This window comes from Pteropus medius, unplaced genomic scaffold (genome assembly GCF_902729225.1).
Source record: "Pteropus medius unplaced genomic scaffold, Ma_sr-lr_union100, whole genome shotgun sequence".
Lineage (NCBI taxonomy): Eukaryota > Metazoa > Chordata > Mammalia > Chiroptera > Pteropodidae > Pteropus > Pteropus medius.
Genome location: NW_024349800.1, coordinates 60,384,695 through 60,409,955, shown reverse-complemented (window position 1 = coordinate 60,409,955; position 25,261 = coordinate 60,384,695). Strand labels below are relative to the sequence as shown.

The 25,261-nt window shown below is 47.2% G+C and overlaps 2 protein-coding genes and 1 long non-coding RNA gene across 6 annotated transcripts in view; 1 reads left to right on the top strand and 2 right to left on the bottom strand.

Moving 5' to 3' along the window:
- Positions 1–939: 939 nt before the first annotated feature.
- Positions 940–6,831, bottom strand: LOC120621959 (uncharacterized). 3 transcript variants are annotated; one of them, XR_005658361.1, is made up of 5 exons: positions 6,678–6,831; positions 6,267–6,537; positions 4,865–4,948; positions 4,234–4,386; positions 940–4,046 (listed from the first exon to the last, which is right to left on the bottom strand). It is a non-coding gene; the product is annotated as an uncharacterized LOC120621959 (long non-coding RNA). The 3 variants fall into 3 exon arrangements; XR_005658362.1 differs by lacking the exon at positions 4,234–4,386; XR_005658363.1 differs by lacking the exon at positions 4,865–4,948.
- Positions 6,832–7,013: 182 nt separating this feature from the next.
- SLC66A3 (solute carrier family 66 member 3) lies at positions 7,014–18,916 on the top strand. Of its 2 annotated transcripts, none has more exons than XM_039887845.1 (7): positions 7,014–7,293; positions 9,485–9,567; positions 9,639–9,708; positions 11,673–11,730; positions 14,320–14,440; positions 16,347–16,388; positions 17,550–18,916. In XM_039887845.1, exons 1-7 carry the CDS (start codon positions 7,151–7,153, stop codon positions 17,639–17,641), a joined length of 609 nt encoding a protein of 202 aa, XP_039743779.1. In that variant the 5' UTR covers positions 7,014–7,150; the 3' UTR covers positions 17,642–18,916. The 2 variants fall into 2 exon arrangements, with proteins under 2 accessions (XP_039743779.1, XP_039743780.1); XM_039887846.1 differs by lacking the exon at positions 7,014–7,293 and adding an exon at positions 7,322–7,549.
- Positions 18,917–21,499: 2,583 nt separating this feature from the next.
- Positions 21,500–25,261, bottom strand: part of ROCK2 (Rho associated coiled-coil containing protein kinase 2) — a 105,648-nt gene continuing 101,886 nt past the window's right edge. The window contains exon 33 of the mRNA XM_039887844.1: positions 21,500–22,844. Coding sequence (XP_039743778.1) covers positions 22,841–22,844 — 4 coding nt within the window. The 3' untranslated portion in view covers positions 21,500–22,840. The remainder of the gene's footprint in view (positions 22,845–25,261) is intronic.

Sequence of the window (25,261 nt, the reverse complement as noted above, 5' to 3'; positions counted from 1 at the left end):
CCACAGCCTGTGGGAGCTTAGACACGAGGTATAGACTGATGCCTGTCTGTGGGGATTGAAAAGACAGACCTCCCAGCGAGGAGGCTCAGGGAGGAAGTCCTTCTGCAGAAGGACTAGTCCTCAAGGAAAAGCCAGAGAGAAGGAGAGGTATCTCCACCGGGCGGGCAGACCGGGCCCGGAAGGGCTCCGGGCAGAGGAGCAGCAAACAGACTAGTCTGGGCAGAGAGCCCTTGGGCACAGCCTCTTCCTGCGGCTGCAGCCCCCCTGTCTGGCCACTCTCCCCTGCAAGCAGCAGCCTCATCGGAGGGCCCTCCACAACCAGCCAGCCATTCCCTCCGCTCCCTGCCACATCCGCCTTCATTTCAAGAGGATGCCTGCTTCTAACCTTCCCATGCGGTGGCCACGTCACCCGCTGGGAGGCAAGGAAATCAGGACTGAGGACACTTGTGCCAGAGCCCACAACCAGCCTCCTGCCTCGCTGGGGCCGGAACTAGGAGAAAAAGTGGGCACCACGCCCGCTGATCAGCACAGCAAAGGCAAAGGGCTTTATAAGCAAGGAGACAGGGCGCCTGGACTGTAATCGGGGCTGACGAGCCGTAGCAAAGCCCAAAAGATGCTTTCCTCACTTTTTATCGCTGCTGCTCTGAGCACCTCTGCCTCATTCTCGTCACTGGCAGAACCAGCATCTTTGCTTCCATGCGGTAAAACATAACCACTACCCAAGGAATGTACGAGGTGAGCCCGGAGCTTCTTCCTGTGCCAGGAAGTGAGGATGGGTTCAAAACAGAATGGAGACATGATTTGAGCATCCGGATGATGCTCAAATATGACTCTACCTAGGGCAACCCACCACCCACAGCTTCAGAAGCAAAGCCAGTGCCCACAGTTGCCGTCAAAGAATATTACTAACAGTAAAGAATCCATGAGTTCAGACTGATATTTGTTTAAATTTTTAAGTAGAGGAAGAAACACTCTTCTCTACTGAAGAATACAAAGTAAATGATAAAAACAGAAAATCGTCGTTTTATAACTAACTGGTTCAGGCAAGAATCAATAAAACCACTGAGTGAAAGATACCTCCTTAACCATATTCTTATTAAACATGACCTCGTCAGCACTGGGACCCCTGACATCATGAGCCTCCTGAGGGGACCCGGGGAGGAGCACTCCTGCCCGCCTCGCATAACCTGAGCGTGACCGTGGAGAAACACCAGGCACTCCTGCACCGAGGGACATTCTGCCAAAGAGCCGGCCTCGATTCTCCAAAATGTCAATGTCGGAAAAGACAAAGGAGGGCTGAGGACATGATCCAGGTTCAAGGCCATGCGGAGCAAGGGGTGGGGGCGGGGATACCAGCTCCCATGTCAAAGCAAAAGCAGCTCTGAAAGAGACTTTGCAGACTAAATATTGGATAATGGACTAAATATCAGACAATATGAACGAAGCATTAGATAATAACAATATATCGATGTTCAATTTTCAGAGGGTGACAATTACATCAATGTGATGCAGAATAATGCCCTTGTTCTTGAGAGGTCTATGTTGAAGTGTTGGGGGGTAGCGGGTCATGATGTCCGTAACTAATACTTGCAAATGGTTTGTCAATAATACAAAATGTATGTGGCATGTAAATAGAGACAGATAAAGCAAATGTGGGTGAAAATGTTAATAGCAGACAGACTTAAATAAAGAGCGTCTGGGGGTGTTCCTTGTGCTGTTTTTGCAACCTTCCCATAGGTCTGGGAATATCCCAGGAAAACGGGGGTGGGGAGGTGGCGAGGGGAAAGGCCACGACCAGTGCCTCTGAGTTGGCGGCTCCCTGTTTTAAGAGCCAGGCCGGTGATGGAACCAGTCAATGTTCAAGTCCAAGTCGCCCAGAAGGCAGTGCATGGCCAGCTTCGCTGCCTGCTCTCCTCACGTGGCCTGAGTAGAGCAGGCTCTTGTGACAGGCCGTGTCCCATGTAACCGTGTAGACAGGAAGCGGGCAGAGTTCTTCCAGACCGAGATACTGTTATGGGCCCGAGAGATTTGCAGTGGGTACTCTCTGCAGATCCCTCCGCCTGGCACTGCCCACACAGAGGAACCCCGAAGATAGACGTGCAGGCTGAGACTGCACCCTTTCCTGCAGGGCCCATGCCTGGCCACACCTAGAGCAACCGTCCCCCACCCTTCATCCCCATCCCTTGCCCACAGGTTCCCAACGACGTTTTGCTAGTTCGCACCTGGTAGGAATCGACCCCACACTGAGCACCTGCTATGCACCTCTCCATAACCTTATGCGATGGGTGTGATTATCCTGGTTTTAGAATGAGGAAACCTCGGCCTGGGGACATGAAGGGCTTGCCTGAGGTCACACAGCTTGTAAGGGCCAATGCGGACAGGACCAGAGCTCCCGCATCTCTGCATCAGCCACATTCCCGCTCTGGACTTCAGTACAGGAAGAGGCTTCCAGCCAGCTAGAAATCCTCTTCCCATAAGTCTACCTCAACTGCTGTCCTTGGCTGGGACTAAGGAGGGCCCCAGAACGGGAGGGCCCAGGTCCTGGCCACCCCTAGGATAAACAGAGCGGGAGACAGGCAGGAAGAAGAGGGAACCAGCGCCATATGGCCAGGCCAGGAATCGACAACCAGGACCACCTGGAAATGGGGACAGCCTCCCTGCTGCGACGGAGAAGCAGAATGACAGAATCAAAGTAAACCGCCCGCGCACTGCAGGCACTGCAGGTTCCAGATGCTTCTGTAGCTGCCACTGCTGCTTGTCACTACTTCCCTAGTTTGCTTTTCCCATGAGCAGCAATCTGACCAGGGTGGAGGCCACTGTGATGCTCATGGCGTGTGTGAAGGCTGGGGCAGCTCGCACCAGAATCAGGGTACCTGAGAATCAGCTGAGTTCACTGAATCCCTGGGGGACAGTCATCCGTCTAGATTCCCTTTACAAATAAACCGGAAATTGCACCTTGACATACCCAAGAAGCAGAAGTGCTCCTCCCCCGTGTTCCCGGCATCCTCCCGGCTGCATCCTTCTCTTCAGAGATGTCTTCCTCTCCCTGGCCGATGCTGGCACACTCGTCCTTCCTACTCTCTCCCTTCAGATGCTGTAGGAGAGAGTCTACGACTCATGAACAAAGGTCTACGGCCAAGTACAGCTGACTCCTTGTGTCCGCGGCAGCAGTAGAGCATTGTAAGCTGGAAGAGGTAGGGAGAGAGGCCGTGGAGGGCGGGAGCACTTTGCCCTGAGACCATCAGAGATACAGCTGGCTCACCTGCAGTCTCTGCCAGACTCCCCGCAGCCTTGGCCCTCAGTGCCAGCCCTTAGCCCTGGGACTCAGACACCCTCTCCTCCCCAGCCCGTGTCCCGGGCCCTCTCCTGAGTACTGGGAGGCCTGCTGTCTGGTCTGAGTGACAGAGCCCCTGGAGCAATGAGAAAAGCCAGATGGGGAACCAGGGCTGAGCCGGCGGAGACTTCAGAGCAAACTCCCACTGCTCCTGTGTGGCCTGGGCCCTCCGCCTCCAGTGCTGACACCCAAACACATCGGAATGACAATTTAGACTGGATTTTCTTACTTCCCTATTTCCCACCACTCCCTACCATCCAGTAAAGAATAACAAAAGCCACAGCTTCTGTCCAAAGCATCCCAGGTCCTGATGGCATGGCCCAGTGGTCGCTGTGCCCCATTGGCTGTGACAGTCAGCTGACGATGAGGCCAGGTGTGGTAGACACCCTGGTGGTCAGGCTTCTTGTGGAACCTACCTCCTGCTGGGCAGAGGCACCCCCAGGAGACTCAGAAGGCAGAAGGTGCAACCCCAGGATCCTCTGGATGCACAGAGATGCAGTATTGGGACCTCATGTGACAGCTGGGCCTGGGTGCTGTGTCAGTCCCCAGCTTCAAGAACACTGGGCAGAGGTGGTGGCAGCTCCTGAATGGGTGGCTTTCCTGGTGACGGCGACAGTGGTGGTGACAGCAGCAGCTCCCTCCCAGGGCGACTGTTCAGTGAGTTTCTGAAAGTTGTTCCTTAGAGATGCTTCTTCAAATCTGCTTCCTCGTCCTTCGGTGAAGACATAAGAATAATTAAGCCAACCAAAGAGGAGGATTCTGCTGTCTGTAACCAACCCTCACCAATACACTCATCTCGCTAGAGACCTTTCTGACCCCTCAAAGTTCCAGAACATTCTATTGCCTCCTAGGACCATGTCTCCTGGGGGTGGCTCACCCAGGACACATTTTGAATTTACCATAGCAAGCTCGCTCCCAAGCATGCACATCTGTGACCCAAAGAGTGGTGTTGACTCTTATGTCCCCAAGGGCTGCGGTGAATGTGAGGTGGCCTGCTCTTGAGGTCTTTCCATTTTTATAAGATGATGCAACAGGATCTTCAGTGCTGCTACCTGTCAAGACGACATGCCAGCACTTAGCCAGGCTGTCTCTGAAGATTAGCTGCATTTCAAACTCACCGTGGTCCACTACGCCAAGAGACTCGATACCGCTGAAGGGGTCTCATAAGGAGGGTAGTCATGCTTCCCAACTTGGCGTGCACACAGATCTGGGGGTTTCGCTAAAAGGAAGATTCTGGTTCTCTGTGTGTGCGTGCATTATACATTATATATAATGTACGTGAGTATACACAGTGTGTGTGTGAGAGAGATACATCAGATATAATGTATGTGAGTATATACAGTGTGTGTGTATGTCCCCCCAAAAGTCACATGTTGGAGTCCTAACCACCAGTGTGACTGTATTTGGAGACAGTCTTTAAAGGAGTAATTAAGGTTAAATGAAGTCACAAGAGTGGAGCCATAATTCAATAGGATGAGTGTCCTTATATGTAGAGAGATACCAAGGACGTGAGCGCAGAGAAAAAGTCACCTGAGGAAGGTGGCCATCTGCAAGTCAAGGAGAGAGGTCTCACCAGGAAGCAGCTGCCGGCACTGTGGGCTTCCGCCTCCAGGCCTGTGAGGAAATCAGCTTTTGTTTTTAAGCCACAGTCTGTGGTATTTTGTTAAGGTGGCCTGAGCTGGCTAATACCACACACACAGACACACACACACACAACACACACACACAGACACACACACACACAGACACACACACACACACACACACATCATAGCCTCGTTTCCCCACCCTCCGAGAGGCCAGGAGCAATGATTCTGCAAGAACAGGAAGCAGATAGTCCTAGGTCTTTGCTTCTAAACACCATTCCGTAGTCATTAAAAGAACAAGCTGCTCCTTAGGCAAATGGCCGGTTCCAGGGGAAGCTGGGAGTGCTGGGCAAGTCAGGACAAGGCCCAGTAAGGAAACTGCCATGACGAATAGCAGGTGGTGCTGATCCGTGAGAGCCTATGTCCTGTGGGCGCCGGCAGCTTTTGATGTGTCCCCCTTATAGAGGCGAATATAGGTGCACTGAGAGGTCCAGTGAATTGTCTAAAGTCACACACCTCAGAAGTGACAGATCTGGTCTATGGCCATGCCACCCTGAGCAAACCCGATCCTGTCTGATCGCAGAAGCTGAGCAGGGTCAGACCTGTTATTACCTGGATGGAAGACCACCTAGGAAGACCAGATGCTGGCTGTGTGACATGAGGCAAGCTGCGCCACCTCTCCGGAGCTCAGAACCTCCCCTTAGAATGAGGGTGACAGCACTTCATGCCCATCTTCCTCTTTGCCTTAAAATTTTTTAATACGGGACATGTCAAACCTATACAAAAGTAGATTGTGTAGTATAATAATCCCCCCATATTAGTACCGTAACGACCGCAAAATTTGTCAGCTCACACCTAATCGTGTTTCACTGATATCTCCACCCTCCCACCCAAACCCCCAATATTTTAAGGCTAATTCCAGACATCACAGTATTTCACCTGTGAATATTTCAGGATCTCTAAAAAGGGAAGGGCTAAACACACACACACACACACATGCACTATCTTTGTTTTCCTCTTAAAGGTTTCCCTCTAAACATCCTGTTCTCCTTTAGCCCTAGATGGGGACTCAAACCTTCTGGTCCTCCACCCCAGGAAGGAGATGACGGCCAGGTGAGGGCTAGAGGAGTGGAGAGGAAGGATGGTGCCTAGAGAGGAGAAGCCTCTAAGGCCCGCTGAGGTTCGGAGCGCAAAACCAGAGATCGTGGATTCTCGCATTGTATGGCTTTTTCTGCTTCGTAATCTGGCTCAAAACCTATGCGATTTTGAGCGCTTGTAAAAATGCATCCCACTCCCTCATCTTGTGCCACGTGTTACCCTCTTTTATTAATAGAAATCGATTTTACCTCAACACTGTTCCCTCTGAAGTGCTGAAATGCAGGCTTGGCGGGTGGGCCTCGGGGCTAAGGCCCAAGCCCCCATGAGGGCGCGTCCCGGGCTTGAGGCTCTCCCCCTGCCAGCCGCGGGGAAGGGCAGGAAACGAGCCACCCGGAGATTCTGGCCCCCAGGCCGCGGCGGGTCCTCCAGCCTCCTCCGGCCCGTTTCCCCATCTGCCCGGCGAGCCGGACGCGCATAACTAGGGTGAGTCGTTAAGGTCCTTCTTACCCGTTTTAATCTCTGAAATGCGTGGTGAGAAAAAGAAAGAAAAACACTTTTAGGGAGTGAGAACTCTCGTGGGAGGGGTGCCCGTTTGCCCTTCCGGGGTTCAGTCTCTGCCCACCAACCCGAGGGGAAGCGGGGCCGTCTAGGGGTCTCACCGCGGCCCGCGACTGCGCGGTGGGCTTTACACTGAAAAGGGAATCAACAGCGGGTATAGCCCGCTCAAGGCAAGGCAGCCCCCGGCGGCACCGGGTGGAAGCGACCCCAACCATGCGGGGACCCGCCGGGCCGTCCCGGGGGCGGGACGGGCCAGTCGGGTGGGCGGGGCCAGCCGCGGCGGGGCGGGGCCAGCTGCGGTCGGAGGGGCGGGGCATCCGGGGTCGGAGGGGCGGGGCCCGCCGGGTGGGCGGGTCGCTCCCTGGGCGGGGCCGGGGCCGAATTCAGGGCGGAGCTGGGTATCCGCCCTGGGCGGGCTTGGGTGGGGTGGTCCCGGGGCTCGGGCGGGGCCCAGGCGGGAGCCAGCAGCCAGGCTCGGCGGAAGGACTCGGCAGCTCGGTGGCCGAGTGCTGAGTGGCTGTCCCCCGCGCCGCAGCCGGATCCGCCGAGCCCACAGCCCTGAGCCGCCGGCGCCATGGCTACGGAGCTGCTGTGGTTCTGCAACTGGACGACGCTGGGCGTGTGCGCGGCGCTCAAGCTGCCGCAGATCGCCGCCCTGCGGGCGGCGCGCAGCGCGCGGGGCCTCAGCCTCCCGAGCTTGCTTCTGGAGCTGGCGGGGTAAGGACCCCGGCGCCCGGGGCTGCCCTTCCCCACACACCTTGGCCTGCGGGAGCCGAGAGAGCCGCAGGCATAATTAAGTAGGGGCTGGGAACCTGGGCCGAAAGCCCCTGGCGACGGGGACCGGCTCTTCCCGGGGCCTCTCACTTCCTCTCGTTATTTGCTGCCCTTCAACTTGCGTGGTAGGGAAATGACGGTGCAGGCCCATTTTACAGATGGGGAAACCGACGACACCCAGCGAGATCATCACTCCCCGGTTAGTGCCAAAACCATCAGCCTGGCTTTGAGCAGGGCCGTTTGCATCCGGAGGCTCTCATGTACAGCCACCTGCGCATAAAGACTTTTAGGTCAGCAATGGACCGCAGATACCAGGGTGGTCCGGTAAGATTAAAATGGACCCGAAGAACTTCTATCGCCTAGTGTGCTCTTAGCCAGGTAATGTGGCACACCACACATTGCGGGTTAACCGTGATGCTGGTGTGGACAAACCTGCACTGCCAGTCGCGTAAAAGTCCAGCGAATATGATTACAGGCTTGGGCTGTACCAGCTAGGTTTGCATAGCGCGCTTTGCAGAGGTGGCTGGAACTGCCTAAGGGTGCATTCCTCCGAGTGATCCCCTCCTGAAGGGGCACATTACTGTACATCATCCCTGAACCACCCCCACCCCCACCATCTCTCCCTGTCTCAGACCTCCGCTTCCCCGCCTGTAAATTGAGGGGTCAAACTTTTCTAAGGACCCTGTGGCTTCTAAAAGCTCCCTGTTTTGGAGTGGGGTGGGCAGATGCAGAACAGAGAGCTTTTTGGAGGCTGCGGTGCAGGGGGACTTAGATTAGCCAAGGCTGCTCCTAAACGCAGTCGCTGTGGTGGAGTTGGTGGGAAGACTCTAATTAGAGGGAAAACCGCGGACAGGAAACCCAACGGACTAGCGGCTCTAGCCGCTCGCTCCCGGCTGGGCAGGGCCCTCCCCGCTTCGCTCCTCGCCAGCCCAGACCCCGCCCCCCCCAACCCCGGCGGCTCTGATGGCCGGTTCTCCGCAGAAGCATTCCTTCGAGGGACAGCCCTGTTTGAAGAAGCCACGGGAAAGGGAGGAAGGCCGAGGAGAGCTGGGGGTGGGAGGGATGAGGGGCCCCACCCTGCAGGAGACCTGCCCTGGGTGCCCACCCAACAGCCCACTCAACGAGAGGCTTCCTCTGAATAGGCTCGGCCAACGCGAGGGTGTGTGACCCCTCAGGAGTTTGTGAATGACCCTACAGCACTGGGGCCCCCAGGCTGGTTGGCGGGCATTGGAGAGTAGAGAGGGGCCCCGGAGGATGAAGGACACTGGCTGGAAGCGGCTGCGGTGTCTATTTAGGTAGGGGAGGGGAGAAGGGGCAGAGGGAAGGTGCGGGAGGCAAGGAAGGTCAGGGAGAGGGACCCGAGTCCCCAGGTAGAGCCTTGAGCTGGGAGAGAGGAGGCCCGCTCTGGGTGACCGGACGACATTTGCCTGTAGAGTGGGGAGCCTGCACACAGCTCTGCTCTCCCTCCCCTCCTCCCCCCATAAAAGAAGTGAGGGCTTGACCTTCACTGGGGTGTCACCTATCACTTTATATACAGTTTATCTTATCAAAAAAACCAGCCCTCTGGCAGTGGAATGACCCAAGAACCTGGCGGTGGGTGGGGAGGCAGCCTGCCTAAGGTGCCACAGGGAGCAGGAGCACGTGCAGGCCGGGGTCACACAGAGTGACATAGGTGCAGGACTAGACACAGAGGGTGCCTCAGGAGTGGGGGGCGGGGGGGGTGCTCCCTGCCAGGAGGCTGCTGTCATTTCTGCTCCTATTAGAGCAGGTGTCTGGGGTATGCTTCCAGCTTTGGGGACAGCAGACCTGGTCCCAGAAGCCCCTGTCTTTCCTAATCCTGGCCAGTGCATTGCCTTCTGCAAAAATCGTTTGTAAATGACCATCCTAAGGGACAGACCGCGCATGTTATGTCCAGAGCTGTCCAGAGCCGAGCCAGGGCCGTGTGCTCCCAAAGTCGTGTTATTAAATTAACATTCCACCCTCTTTGCTGTCAAACTCTCTCCTTGACTTTTGCAGGCTCCAAACACTAGTTAGTTCCAAGGTTTTGCAAACAAGGCTGTGCTCTTGGTGTTGCCGGCCTCCCCAGATGGGTGTCAGGTCGGTCCGAGCTCAGGTGTGCCCTCTCTCTCCCCAGGTACCTGGTGTTTCTCCGGTACCAATGTTACTACGAGTACCCGCTGCTGACCTACCTGGAGTACCCCATTCTCATCGCACAAGGTAACCGAGCCCTCCCTGCCCAGCGCGGCCCTGGGCCCCTCCCCCGTCTCACGCTGAGCCTTTCCCGTCAGATATCATCCTCCTGCTCGGTGTCTTCCACTTCAACGGGAACGTGTTCGCGTCAGCGCCATACGTCGCCCTGTATCCTTCCACGCCGCAGAATCGGAGGTGGGCCTGGGCGTGCCGCGTTTCCTAATAGTACCCCCTGTTCATCAGGGCCATTTACCACATACCGATCTTTTCGGTTACACTGAAAAGAATCCCAAATGCAAGACTCAGTGTGAGCAAATGCATCTCCGCAGCCCAGAGTTGCCCTCGTGCTGTCCAGGGCGCCACCTGGGATGTAGATTAGGACCTTGCTGGTGAACGTTCCCAGCGGCAGAGCACGCCTGCTGAGCGACTTCTTCCAACCTCGTTCTTTAGGGGAAAGGAGACATGAAAATGTCCCCAATTAGTTAAGTCCTAGTCATGATCGTGTCCGGCATAACACCATGCGGTCAGCCTGTGTGGGTGCGGGGGCAGGCTCGGGAGGGCTCCTGGAAGTCAAGACCTTAGCAGGACCCCTGTGGGGAGCTGGTCATTACACAGACATGTCCCCAGGGCCTGACTTTCACTTCGACTCTTTGTCTCGGGTTGACCGTCACAGTCACATTCCTTAGGAGGCTGGGAAAGCCTTGACTGGCAGTGACATGGTCTTCTGGGTAGAAGAAAGGGGGAGGGTGCTGCCCCGCCCTGTCTGCCCTGAGCACCTTGAGGGCGTGGGTGCAGGGAGGTGGGAAGCACCTGGTGTCCTTGGCCACCTGCCAAAAGCTCTCTAAGCCCGCAGATACCCCATCTGCGAAATGGGATATTATTGTCTCTTTAGGGTTATCGAGAGAACCAAATTACAAGCTGAGGGCATGGCACAGTCATCGTGGCTGTTTTACTAGAAGCGTTTTGCAAAGGGGAGCCGGGTGCACACTGAGTCCTGACCCTCTGCTGTTCCATGGAGTTGTAAGGCCGTGACTCAGCGTCCCTCTGCAAGAGCGTGTGTCTATACCGTTCCCCGGCCCCTCAGCTGGGGTTAGCCCCAGCGGGTTGAAGGCTCCTGGAAACAGAGTACTTTGTAGATGAAAAGCATTGCGTGGCTTACTATTTAAATAAAATGTATATCGGGAATGAATAGAATGAGGTGAGATGGCACAAAATGGGGCAAAAATATACCACAAAAATTAGTTTAAGAAATTTAATTAGAGAATGTTTTTAAAACCGGATTTCATCCAAATTCATTGCCTTTCCGGTGTTGACCAGGTTGCTAGTAGTTAGTCTGCTGACTTTCAGCACAGGGCATTGTCCATTTCAGCCCCTTCATTTAAACGATGAATGATATTCACAGCAATCTGTCGGGTCCTTACGATGAGCAACGTCGCATCGAGGAGGTAGATAGGGCAACGAATGTTAGGTCCATTTTGCACATAAGCAAACCAAGGTCGAAAGATGGAAAGGGACTTGCCCAGGGTCACAGCAGAGGCTCCTGGCTGTCCCCTCACTGCCTGTCCCCTCCTTTGCTTCAGCTTCCCTAGCCGGGCCCTCTCTTCCTGCAGCATCCCTCAGCTTGATGACGATCAGATGTCATCCGTCCTGTCTCCCAGCATCTCTCTCCCCACTGTATCATTTTTACACAGGGGTTAGTGGGAAAGGGGAAAATCAATAGAGTTTCACGTGACATCAACCTTGCAGGATATGCCGACTTCGTAACGTCGGACCCCTCTTGTCAGAACTTAACTTTTGACATTTCTTCAGCGATGCTTACGTGGTGTGGAATTAAGCCAGAAGTTAAAACCATTTGGAACAGTCCATGAATACAGGGGTTTTTTTGTTTTGTTTTTGTCATTTTCTTCTCTAATCTGCTTCTATTCTATTCTTTTAGACTCCTGGCAGGTGTTCACTTGAAACTGTTTTTGTCTTTTCCAAATCTGACAAGTCCTAGCAGAGCTGCTCCCAATTCCCCCCTTGGCTGCCGTGTAACCTCTGCGGTCTGGGTTTGTTTCTGTGGGCGGGAGAGGGGGGCGGGGGTGGGGGTTGGGGTTGCTGCCTGCTGAGCCACTTCCTTAGCACTCGGTAAGATTCGTGGTGTCTTGGTTCGTCCTCACCCTGCAGAAGTGGATCATTGATCTTTCCATGGTAAGTGCTGGCCTTGAAAAGAGTGTGAACTGGTCTGTCTCTCTCTTCTCCGTTCCACTGCCCTTCAAAGAACTTGCTAGATCAAATGTTTAAGCTGCTACGTTTTCAGTTGTAAGCAAGCGCAGCGGTCTCCAAATATTAAAAGACATTATTCTCACTTAAATGGAAGGCAGAAGTTTTTATACTTTTTGGGGGGGGCATAAAGAACTGGATTGGGACAGTAGGTAACGGTACTGGAATGAAGAACCGAGCGTAAGTTAAAGAGCTTCCTGTCCTGTTCATAATTACATGTTGGCCACCTACTCGCTTTTCTGAGTTTGCTGCCCCCAGACATTTTTGTCCTCCTTGGAAAAGGGTCAGCCCTGTACTTTCTCCCTTCCTTGGGGGAGAGCCGAACCCATGCTGTGGGAAGAGGATTCCGCTGGCGGTCATGGAGCCTCTAACCACAGATCTCTGCAAGGCGATCCAGCGAATGTTTCCAGCATACGGGAAAAGGAGGACGACTAATTGGTGGTCACAAGTCACTGCCTTCCACACCCAACTCACGAGTTTCGCCCTCTCCTCCCCCAGCATCTTGGCTGTGACACTTTCTTGGAAAGCTGACTTGACTCCCCAAGTTAGGTTCCAACCTACCGACGTTGGGAGAGCAAACGAGTAGGGTTGCCGGACCAAGGACAAATCATTTTTTAGGATAAATATTATTCTAAATATTTAGTGTCCGTATTTAGTTTAAGTCCCAAATATTGTACGGGACATACTTATGCTAAAAAATGATTTGTCGTTGATCTGAAATTCCAGTTTAACCAGGTGCCCTGTATTTTTATTTGCTAAATCTGGCCACCCCACCGGAAGCCCTCTCCAGGACCGCGGTGCCGGTCCGGCTGTCTGGGGAGATCAGGCTGCCAGCCGTAGGAGCCTCCGGCTCCCGCAGCCTCGCTCCGGGCGCGGGGCGGAGCGGGCTCCGGGGACCCGGTCTGGATGGAGGCCGAGGGCTGCAGGGTTTTTTGATTTTTCTGTGCCTTCCCAGTGAATGCTCTGTTCTGACCACACCCCGGGGCTCCGATAGTTCATAGAGGCTTCCTTTCCCCTCGTCGAGCACGGACTGCATGCTGGCACTGTGCTGTCACTGTCCCCAAGTCTTTCCCGGTGCCTATTCCGGGGCGGGCCCGGGGGCCTCGGGGACAAGGTCTGGCTCGAGGGTCGTGGAGCTGCGGTGAAGAAAGAGCTGAGGCTTCAGGGCTCCCCCAGGGTAGAAGCCGCTGGGCCCCCGCGGGGGAGGGTGCTGTGCGAATTCGTGAAAAAGCCAAGTTCTGGAAGGTTTACAGCCCTACTGGTTTCAAAAGTACCAGTTCGGACCGAGAAATCCCGTCCGCAGAAACTCTAAACTGTGCTTTCGTGGTTTAGATAATTCACATACTCGTAGTTTATTCACAAAAGGATGTGATCGAAGCCCTCCGAAGTCATCTCCCCATGGTCCGAGCTCGCTCGTCCTGCCAGGTCCTGCTCGCGTTAGGCTCTGCGTTGCGTGACAGCCGAGTCACCTGCCCTTAAGCACGTGCGCTGAGATCGTCCGGGCCTTGCTCATGCCCCCGAGGCGACGCCTTCGTGATCGCGACGCCGGCTCTTCCCTGGGAACGCCGTCTGCTGGGGTCAGCAGCGGGTGCCGTCGGAAGGACTGGCCAGCGCTCGTCTGCCGGACGCGGCCCTGTCCCCTGCTGGCGTGGATGGAGCGCGTGCGCGCCTCCTGCCCCTCCCGCCACCCTCCCCGACTCCTCCGCCTGCAGGTGCCAGGTCTGTGTCCTGGCCAGTTGTCCCTCCATTCCTCCCTCCCCGGCCAGCTCCTGTCACCCAGACTGCACAGGGCCGCCTTCCTCACGTCCCCCACCCCTCCGCCCGCTTGGAGTCAGTCATCCGGGCCACCTGCGCCCAGCTCCTAGTGAGACCTGCCTTTGGAGCTGACCACAGGCCTGACCACGGGCCCTTGCTTGTCTACCTTCCCTACAACTCTTCGTTGTCCAAGTCACCCCTTCTCTCCTCCCATGATACCCTGCGATCGCCTCCGTCATCGCATTTGCCAAATGGCTTCGTCGTTAAGGATTTAGTCACACTCAACGGGACTCGCTGAGTGACGGCCGCGTGCCAGCGCCGTTCCAGGTGCTGGGGACCTCGCAGCAAACAGAATAAGTTCTCTCCTCGTGGAGCTTTCTTTCTGCGCGGACGGAAGATAAATGAGCTAGTCAAGGACACCAGCCACTTTCATCCCCAGCGGCTGTCCTGGCTTCTCCTCTTAGCGTCTGTCGCGTTGGACGCGTTGGACGCTGCAGAGCAAGAGCCCTCCTTTTATCACGCTGTTCCCTGGGCTCCCAGGACCCCTCGCCCCCTGCAGTTACTCACCCAGCCGCGGAATCGGTGCATTATAAATAAATGTCTTGTGGTTGTTCCTTTCCACTAAACTTGGATTTTGCCCTTGTGCAAATTGGTTATCACTTGACCTGAAAATTTGGCTTTCAAAGCGTTTTCAGTATCTGGTGCTCTTCAGCCTTGGCAACTAAGGGACTCTTGACCTCCTTGTGTTTTATCTGCACACAGAGTTTATGTCTTTTCATCAGTGTGGCCAGTAAGTTTGCTCAGCTCCAGTACCTGTGGAAGACTGGGGACTCCGGAGCTGTGAGCGCTCTGACTTGGAGCCTCGCTTCCTACACCTGTGTGGGTAAGAACAAGACTCTATCCGGGGTGAGGGCGGTGAGGGGGTGTCTACCCAGAAGACTGCGTTAACTTGGTGTCCAAATGCCATCCATAGTCTCTTGAGCTTTAATCTTTCGCAAATAGCTATTCAGATGGAACTGCCTAGTGTGTCCATATTTACGAGGCTGCGGATGACTCTCTATCCAGCTGCTAAAAAAGTGAAAGCAGCTTTTACCTAAAACCTGGGCTAGTATTAAGTCCTCTCTCCTTCTTTGAAAAGCATTAAGAGGATGATTATCTTGAATCCACTTATTGTTTTAAAAATCTGAATCTTTATGATGGAACAGATTAAAGAGATGAAAATCAAACACTGACTTTTCAGAATGAATATAAATTTGCAACAATGGGGTTTTTCTGGAGCCATAATTTGGTTCCAAATTTAGAATTTCCACTATTCATTTGGATTCCTGCAGGAACTACTTAAAATACATATATGCTATATTTAGGTAGATATTTTAAAATTTCAGAGCTATCACATTAATTAGATTTACTAGTTTTAGATATTTGAATTATACTCCTTCATGTTTCTTTATCTTAAGGGACCAATTTTTGCATCCAGGTTGCTGGTAGGGATATATATAACTTCTGGGATTGCTAATTGGATATGTTACTTCTTAGCTCCCTAATTTTATTTTCAGGTATTTTAATCTTTAAATGTTGCTTATTAAACTTTTTAAAGGAAATCTTGGGAACTTGTACCTATAGAGATCATATATTACATTTCAATCTATTTTGCATGGCACTCTGCTTAATAAGTACTTAAATATTTGAATAGATGATAAAAAGAAGAACTAATTTTATGGGGGAAAAAATGAACTGGTTTTAAGCCCAGCTTCCCTTTTTGATGGATGAGACTAACAACTTCAGCAGTGCTGACTTAGAAGTGAATGAAATGTGCGTTTTAGCCCTCACCCGACTTCCTTCAGTCACTGTTACTATTGTCCATTTACCAATTATTAAAAGTCTTTTTAAGAGTTTGCTTAAGGATCCTTAGTTGGCCACCTCCCTAAGGGGATAGAATCTTCTCTCCATCTGTGTAAGACCCACCCCTCCTATATACATTGCTGACTTAATCAACAACCATTCACAAAGCTCCCGTAAATCCTTGGGTTATCAAAATTGGCAACAAAACATTTGATAAGATTTGGTCTCTGCCTTTCAGGGGCTTAGTTTAGTTGGATGATCAGGCCGAAAAGCTACTATGTCAGTATATGCTAAATGCAAAACGTGTTAGGCAGAGGGAGAGCTTCGTATAGGTTGGTTTTGGGTTGGGAAAGGCGTGCCTTGAGTTGTAGGTAGTGGCGTTCCCTGCCATTTCACATGTGTCGGTTTAAACTGTCACCCCCATTTCCTAAGTGCTTACTAAGCAAAATGCTACGCCACAAAAAGTAATTAAACAGTTCTCGTTAGACCCTTTGGAAAACCATGCCTTTTTCCGGGCTTCGCTTTCGTTTACCTAGAAAATAAAAAGGGGTCAGAGTTCAGTGATTTAAAAACATTGTTTTTAGTGGGAGTCTCTCTTTAAATGAAACCTAACCAGAAGCTCGATATGTAAATGAGTTTTTCAAAAGTTGCTTTTTGGGGTGAGCTCTGCTTTCCATACCCTCCCACCCCGGGCTTCCCTGGGCAGCTCTGAATTACCTCCCAGGAACAGCTTCTGCTCTTATGAGCAGCTTCAAAATCACTGGGCTAGGAAACATGGCTGGCTCTGAGAAGTCTTATGAAACATAGTACTACTTAGTATTCTGTACTACCAAAATCCTTCAAGAATAGTTAGCATTTATTCCTGTACTGAAAACTGAAAGACATTATTTAGCTAACTACCAAACTGTCTGAGTTGATATTTATTGCCAATTTTTTTTTTTTTACAGCAAGAATAATAACAACTTTAATGACCACCAATGATCTCACACGTAAGCAAAAAATGTTTCTGCCCGCTTCCTTTAACAATGTTGTGCCACCTATGCCTCCTTCATTTGTAAATAGTGTTAGGGTTTAACAGATTGTGACTTGGCTCCATTGGACTGTAAACTTAGAGGCCAGCAACAACCAGTCACCGTCTATAGCCTTAAGCATCTACTTTCGTAGCCCCTCGCAGAGTACGCATGAGAGTCGATGCCTGTCTTCCACTCCAGCAGTGGAAAAAGTTGATGAAGTAATCATGCAATTAACTATTGAAAAATATTATAAAATGTGTTTTGGAAGAGTAGGACAGGATGAGCACCTAATGGGGACCTGACCTAGTTGGAGGGAGCTGGGAAAATGGATTTGAATAAGCGTGAGACCCGGAGAAGGTGGGGAAGAAACTGTTACAAGGACCAGCAGGTGTGAAAGTCATGAGCAACGAGGATGTAAGGCTTGGCCTCAGAGAGAGGCGGCCTGCAGTGAGCGCGTCGTGGGCGTGAGTACGGTGACCGACAGGGGGGGGAGAGGGTGCAGTGGCCAAAAGGTCTGGAACCTCCGAGAATTGCCCACAAGCAGTGGAAGGCTTTTTAAAGCAGGGGAGTGACATGATCATTTGACTCCATGTCCTTGTCAATTTTTAAAAAGGGGAACGGTGATGGAGAAAATACTTGGGGTAGCCTAAAAATAATTTAGTAATTTCTTAGGCATTTTCAACTCCCAAATTGAGCATATAAAAAATCTTGACGTTTGGCCAGTTTTTCAGAATTATCTTGACGGAACACACTGTACCACCTTTCCTTTACACGGGAGGTTCTGAGACACCATTCACTACCCTCCAGACTTAAAAATGAGTAAAGGGGTTTTAAAAGGTTATATAATACTCCTTATCAGCCAGAGGCAGATTTCTCCAAATTAAACATTTGATAAATTATTACTCATGAAGTCAGGCCAAGTGGCCAATGATAGGAAGAGCATTTTTTCCCGAAATATTTGGAACCAAAATTGTTCAGAAGTTCTCATGATCCATAGTTCTAAGTTTCAGGTTTTTGGGGGGGGCAGTGGGAGCAGGGTAAAACTTTATTTAGGTTTCTATTTAAAGCAGGTGATTTTGTTTTATAATGTGAAAAGTATTAATATACACTTCTTTCTTTTCTTTTGACTGATTTCAGTTCTTACACGTTTTGTGACCATGCTGGCTTTAAATTTATGGGTCACTGCTACAGTACTTCGCTATCGGAAGACCGTTTTAAAGGCTAAATGATGGACACTGTTCTTACAAAGTGGATTTCGAATAACTGAACCAAAGAAAAAGAAAAGCTCATTGCTGGGTCAAGGTCTTTTATAAATTTAGTCAATCATTTCAGAAACTTTGAAGCCAAAGGTATTTTAGATTTGCAAGGGCCATTTAACTGCTTACTTAAAAATGACCCCCCACCACCTCCATTAGGTTGTTAGGGCTCAGACATCTGCATCTTTGAGGTTGATTGATGGAAGTTGTCCAAGAATCCCATTTGGAGATTCTCGCTTTGACCCTTAGTCATGATTAAGTTCTCTCCAACGAGCTGAGCTGCCTAGAGCTAACTGCATCTGTTTTTCAGCTTTCAGAATCTTTTAAACAAATGCTGTGCAGAGCACAAATGAACATGAATGGAGTGGGATTTTGCTCAAAGTCAGAAGTGGATTTGTAACAAATTCCTAGGGTTCACTTTCTGGGACTGTTTAATTGTAACAGACAAAGCAGGATATCCTTATTGTATCGTAACAGTGCAATCCTCCCTATGTTATTGGAAGCACATCAGGGCATGCAAAAATGTAACTAGCTTGAGTTCATACACCAAAGTGGTCCTTTAGCTTCATACTGTGCCTTTAAGTAATTCCTAAGAAACGGCAGTATTGGATGCAATCTCTGTTTACGATGAGGCAATCCCAGTGAACGTTCTGATTCAACCATTTTTAAAAGGCCACATCTATGCAATTACTGTTACTAGAATTTAGTACGAAATACAGCCTGACCTCAACCAGGTTTTGTGTATTGAAAATATATGCAGTAAAGGGTATTGCTGAGTTCTGCCAAGTTCTTATGGATTTTGTTCTCATTATCACATTCTAAACATGGTATGATTCTACACTGTATTTTCATGTTTATAAACCCTAACACTTAAAAACTCTCTTTCCTCTTACAGTTGAATGGCATTATCCTGGTATATGCAGTAAGCAATGTTTATTAGAAAATATTTATGTAAAATAAACTTTCATATTTTGAATTCTGCCGTCTTAAAACTGTTTTAATGTGATTAGTTTTAAGTTACGTAAAGTGCAATTTTAAAAATATAAACTGATTAATCCTTTTAGAATTTCTGCTTGGGACCAGCAGGAAGAGAAACATGGTATCTGAAAATACTGTGTAGTTTTTAAAATTATAGTTGTCATTTAAAAAAAATCCCAGTAAATCTTTTCTCATATGCAGTTAACAATCTGACCATTAGTATAATACACATTATGTGATTTTTAGTCCAATAAATCTTTTATTCAAATACTTTATTAGTACTTTATCATTGTTTAAAGCAACTCCTTTCAGAATATACTTAGATGAAGAATTCTTCGTTTTTGCCCTTGAGGAGGGGAGGGAACAAACATGAGCTATTCCAGATATTCTACACAATCATTTAATTCCACAGCAATCCTGTAAGTAAACAATCTCCATTTTACAGATAAAAACACTGAGGCTCAGAGTGAATAACCTGTCCCAGACCAGAGAGCCAGTAAGTATCCTAGAAAAGAATCCACTGATTACCCAAGAAATGCTTTCTAGAAAACTATCAGCACACTATTCCTGACAAGAGGCACCCTGCCTCTCTTCCTTATCCTTGACACTTCATGTTGTAGGTTTGCATGCCCCTTAAAAAAACCGGAATCGAATCAGGGACAGACTCCTGGTTGAAATTCTGTATTTCGTATTTCTCTGTGCACTAAGTGACAGGACCGAGTCGTCACAAGTCTGTGTGTAACCTTACTTGTGACTTGTTTGTTGTACTCATTTTTTATACCCATCTCTTAGGGAAGGCAAATTTTGGGGGTCAATTTTAGAAGGTTGCAGCATTACAAGAGTATTTCACAGGAAAAGTATGAAAATGCTTATGTCTCAATTTCTTTTATTTTTTTTAATATAAAAAGCAGGCATAAAATACAATTACATTACTACAAAGATGCAACAAATTTTTTAAAAATCAGGGGAATACGATTTTTGTTCAAAGGGGACAGCTGATCAAATATTTATGATTATCTAAACCATGCAGTTCATAACTTATTACAATTCTGAACAAAACTCGTCATTATGGAGAAGGGACTCAAGGAGAGTCCCACGCATAAGCACTGTCACACAGTGCTTACCTTCAAAGTGCTTTACAAATCAACTGTGGTGTCTTCACAACATGGGGAAACTGAAGCCTTAGGCTAGGGCAGGAGAGGTGAGTCAGTAGCCGTGTCCACATAGGCTGAAAAACTCAGAAGTGACTTGCTCTCGGCGGATTTTTAAAAACATGTTTCTTAAAGCATGTTTCGACAAGGTAACATAGTGTCTATAGTGTCTAAGTTTCTCCTTTTTACCACCAGAACCTTATAAGAATAGATTAACAATAGCAGCATTATTTCTTAAATCGTGGTTTGGCGACCTTGAGCAGTTCTGAAGGAGCTAGATACACTGATACAAGGGGCCCCTCAGACCCGGACTCCTGTCTCAAGCATAGGTTACTTTTAAAAACGTCAGCCGTTACTTTAGATTTATTGGTATACTCATCCTTAACGTTTAGATTTTTAAAAAATTCTTGCTTCTAGATAGCATTTTAAAAAATTAATACTTTTCAAAAATTCACTATACACTGATTTTCAACAGTGATACCGGCACGAGTTTCCCTTCTACTTGTCTCATCCCCACAAAAGTAAAAAGATCCAACTGAGGAAACCTCAGGATTCACTACTTAGTTCTCAACAGGAGGGAGGTATTTACGGCTCTCGGAGAAATCCGGTGTGAAGTGAGCGACTTTTGGTCTTATATTTACCTTGGAAGCTTTGGGGCCTCAAGAAAAAGAGAAGCTGGCACCAAATCGGGTTGTTAAACCGAGTCAATGTCGTATTCAATGAGCGCTGGGAGAACATGTGGATCGGTGCGTGCATTCACTCGTGTGTACATGAAACCAGCAACAGGGTAAAAAGCAAATTCTTACCCAAGGTCAGAATCTTTTATTAAGCACATTTCCATTAGCTGGACAAACAATTTTATAAACCCTTATGTCAAACCATGTAACGCGAAGAATCTCCATGGGAGAGATTTTTTTTTCACCCCCTAGAGTATCTTTTTCCCCCCAGAAAACTTCACATCAATCTTCCCCGTCTAGTTGCATCGCACCGTGATTCTCCATATTCTCTAACACATACAGCATTCAAAATTTAAATTTTTGCCATTTTTACTCAAATATTTCAATTACTCATGTGTAAACTTCAAATTATTTCACCTTAATAAAGTTTATTAAAAATATATATATATACTCTCCAATTCAGAATAATATGATAGAACCTCCCATAGTGTAACAAAATCTTTATATAAAATATTAATTCAGTCTCCTTTTAACAAGTCTAATGAATGGAAATATTTATTCTATATAAATTTTATATATTTTTCATTTTTAATCTTACTTAAAAAAAAAAAAAAAGCTGTGCCCCAAAACCAGAACCGCAGCACACACCTGCCAGGACATGGCACGCACGTCTGGTTCTAGTGCGGACAGCGTGAAGAGTGCAGACTGGATACTGTAAGAACAAGATGCAGTCTCAGTATGTCAGGGCCAGAGGCCACTCCATTTCCACAACAGTATCTGTAAGTGGGGCTCTAACTCTTTAAACATCTCTACACGGACCCCAGAGGCAATCAATGAAAAATATCTCACTTCCTTCATCAAAATATTAGATATATTTCAATATCGCATCGAACTATGAATGTGTATGTATATAAAGAGAGATTGGTAAGACTACGTATTTTTTTCTACTTGATGCTTATCATTAATGCACACTGTAGCAGTATATGACATACACTTTGGTGGGATGATGAGCAACACAGCAGGAATGGCCCTGCATAAACTGACTTTAATAGCACTGAGAAAATAAAAAGCAAGTTAAGTGCCTTTCAGGCGGCTTCTTCCCAGTCAGCAGTTTTCATAGCCCAATACTGAAATATTGCCATACACAATTGTGTTTAAGAGATCATATTTAAATATTTAAAATATATCTACAGTATGTTTTAGTTTTATTTATGAGATAATTTTTGAATGTTGAGTATGAAATGTAAAAATAGTCACAAATGTCTTTACCAGAAATAAAAACATATCTAGGGTAGTCAGCGAATTCAAAGCAAACATTTCATAGTCACACACTAATACTGAGGTCTGTAAGAAGGGGTTGGATCAATGATATACATAAAAGATATATTAGTTCCAATACTATCCATTATTGTTGCTATCACCAATACTTAAAAAAAAAATCGGTTATACAATCAAAATAGGCTGACACTGATAACTATTGTGTAAAAATAGTGCACTGTCTTCTGCAAAGCAAATTTGCATCCTAAGAGCTGGTAAACACTTGTTCTTTTTTGTTTTTAAATACAGAAAAGGGTTGAGACTTTGAAAAAAAATTAAATTAAGGCATTCAAAATGGGTAAAGTTGCCTATCATGAAGCATTAGGAAACTACGTTCAAACTTTTTGTTACAGTAACTGCTTAAGCATGAACATGCAGTTCCATCAGGCACACACAGATGAGTGACATAAACCCCAACATCATGGCTTTATACAAGTGCATAGTTGCAACTGTAATAAGTAATGATATCTGATTAATGTATATAAAAAAATAAAGTGGGAAGTTTAAAAAACCCTCTTGCAGTATTACAGTACTATATATGTGTGTGTGTGCGTGTGTGTGTGTACATATACACATATACACATACACACACCCCCAGTAATAATGGTCACTTCGTAAAGATGCAGTCTGTGCCACTGTAGTGGAATCCATTCCCAGAGTCTTCTGGTAAGTGTGCTGGTGAAATCTCTCTGTTGAAGCCAAAAAGATGATTTCTTTAACTCTTCTCAATCTTTTTGTGCAATGTAGTGTGAGCGACTGCCAAGAGAGCTCTATGGGACAAGTGTGGAAGAGTTGCACATGATATTCTTACTCTATTAACCAATCACTGTTAGTTCAACTTGTTGCTCCAAAGGAGCCCAGAAAAATATCTCCAAGATTTATAATTTATATTGCAGGAATAAAGGGGACATAGATATATGTACGTGTGTGTGTGTCTGTCTCTCAGGAAAATATAGCTTTTTAGTAAATTTTGGGCCATCATATTTCAGTCTTGTTTTAACCAGAAGAATATGATCACCTCCAATAATGACTGCATTCACAGAAGGCAGTTAGCTGGAAAGAAAGGAAAACTAAAGTTAGACAATGAAATAATCTGAGACTTTTTAATTTGAAAAGGCATTCCATGTACATCATTAAACTGTATAGTCTTCCAACTACTATACTTTTAACACCGAAATCATGCATAAACACATTTATTGTATTACTTTTCTTATTTTTAGGTACATGCAATTATATTCTTTTTCGTATTTTCCCATATTGGCTACACACACGACACAGGCTTTAATATACTTAGCTGGCTATTGGGGTTATTAGACAATGTGTCACTGAACGTAACTTTGACTTGGGGTTTAACTGCTAGCTGCCTCATGTAGCTGAAGGAACAGTGGACTTATGGACCAGGTTCTACTTGACTATTTGACCCTTAGCCACATTTTTAAAATCTGTGAAATGGGAACGCACATATTGTAGTAAACATATGTGAAAATACTCTGTACATCTGGTTGCAGACAGACCCCAACATGACACAGTTTAAGTGCACGTTTTATAGTGTGCTAACTCAAGGTAGAATAGGCCTTCTTTGAACTCTATTCCATGTAAAAGATTTAACTCATGAGGTTCAATTTTCATTCAAATATACTTCAGCCACTATTAACCAAACTATTTTACATTTTCTAAAAGCGCAAGAACTTTCACAGCGTATCATTAGCACTCTTCGGCAAGAGTAACATTAAATTTCCAAAAAGCAAACATTTCACAGCATCACAAAGAAAACAAGCTCAGAAACGACTATTTCACAGCACTTATTAGACTTACAAAGTTTTTATGGTTTCAATTCTTGCAAGTTAGAAAGAAGGAAAGAGGAGGGAAGAGAGGGGAAAGAGAGGAGGGAGGGAGGAAGGAATCCCATGCTATGTTCACAAACTAATACAGTTGTAGAAACTTGAAAACATTGTAAATTTTACTTCTCTGAATATGGCTTCTTTGGAATGAACAGAAAGTACTGTTTAGCTCCTTTGTTATTTCTACATGTTTCATCCTTAAGATAAAAAATTATAATTCCAACCGTATTGAAAAATAGCCAATGAAGAATCTGAACATAGCATTTCACTTTTATACTTGATATGAAAATTTCAGTTAGAAACGTTCCTGAAAACTACTTTTCAAGTATATACTATTAAAAACAACTTAATAAAAGTTCAAAACTAGTCAAAAATAATGAAAACCCAAGTGCAAACCACATGCGCTACTTGGAAGTACTAACATAACTCATTTTTCATTTTTTGATTTACCCCATTTATTTCTTCAGAAATCAAAAACATCGTCATCATCATCACCACCATCAACATCATCAAATGACCAATCCCAGTCTTTAAATGCCAAATCAAGCAATCTGCAATAGGAGGTTTGCAAATTTATACTCTAACACTCTTTAGAAACGGCAGTTTAATACACTTAATCTAGAAATCAGACTTTGAATGTGCTGTAAGCATGTTGACATGATTAAATTAACATGGAAGTACAGAGGGAAATCTTCCTTCTCTTTATATACAAATGCATATAATCATGTTGGCTTTCCAGAATACCAGAGAACTGAAGACAGAGACAATATCTGCGGATAAGACACAATTTCCTTCCCTCCAGTCCCAGATGAAGACAAACCATCCGGATGCCCAGTTTAGTTCAATTTGAGACCTATGAAAGCTCAACATTTTGTCAACATTCCCTTCACAAAAGTGCCCAGGTTGTCAACTCACATTTTACTAGAATAGTACCAGAAGCCTAAAAAGGGAGTAGTTTTAAGAACGTAGCTTTCTCCATTCTAGCAGGCCCTACCTAGTTGCTTGATGGGTCACCAACAGTCATGTGCTCTGTGAAAAACTACACATGAGGGAAAAACCACAGGTCTATAAGCAGCATTAGCAACTTATCCTGGCTAAATAAAATGGACTTAGAGCAGGAGTATATGTGGCCCTTTCTAATTCAATCCAATATTACCTAATCCAATATAGCCTAATATTGCAATCATCTTTTATTTTAAAAAATAAGAGTAACTTTTTCATTGTTTATAACTTTGACATTCATGAATCAACTTATGGCAAAGAACCCATCAGGTCCACAGACTCATCTGTGATCACTGTCAGTGGTTCTTAAACTTTAGTGTATATGATTTTCCTAATGCTATTTATTATGCCTACTCCCAGGACTCAACCCAAGAGATTCTGATATAATTAGCCAGAAGAAATGGAGGGCAAATATTTGCACTTTAAACAAAATAGCTGAGATGAATTCTGATGCAATTGGTTGACTTTGAGAATCAGAGTAGTTTGATGGATGATTACTCAACTTAAAAGTAAACAAACCAACACAAATTACTCTGAATGCAGAACAATATTTGAGAAAATACGCAAACTTATAATTATTTCTTCACTTAACACGTATCACAGCCTCGTATAAGTTAATTTTTTTTC

Coding starts and splice junctions, on each gene's coding strand:
- SLC66A3 (XM_039887845.1), top strand. CDS start 7,151: ATGGCTACGGAGCTGCTGTGGTTCTGCAACTGGACGACGCTGGGCGTG. Junction 7,294..9,484: donor TTGCTTCTGGAGCTGGCGGG/GTAAGGACCCCG, acceptor CTCTCTCCCCAG/GTACCTGGTGTTTCTCCGGT. Junction 9,709..11,672: donor TCAGCGCCATACGTCGCCCT/GTATCCTTCCAC, acceptor GCACTCGGTAAG/ATTCGTGGTGTCTTGGTTCG.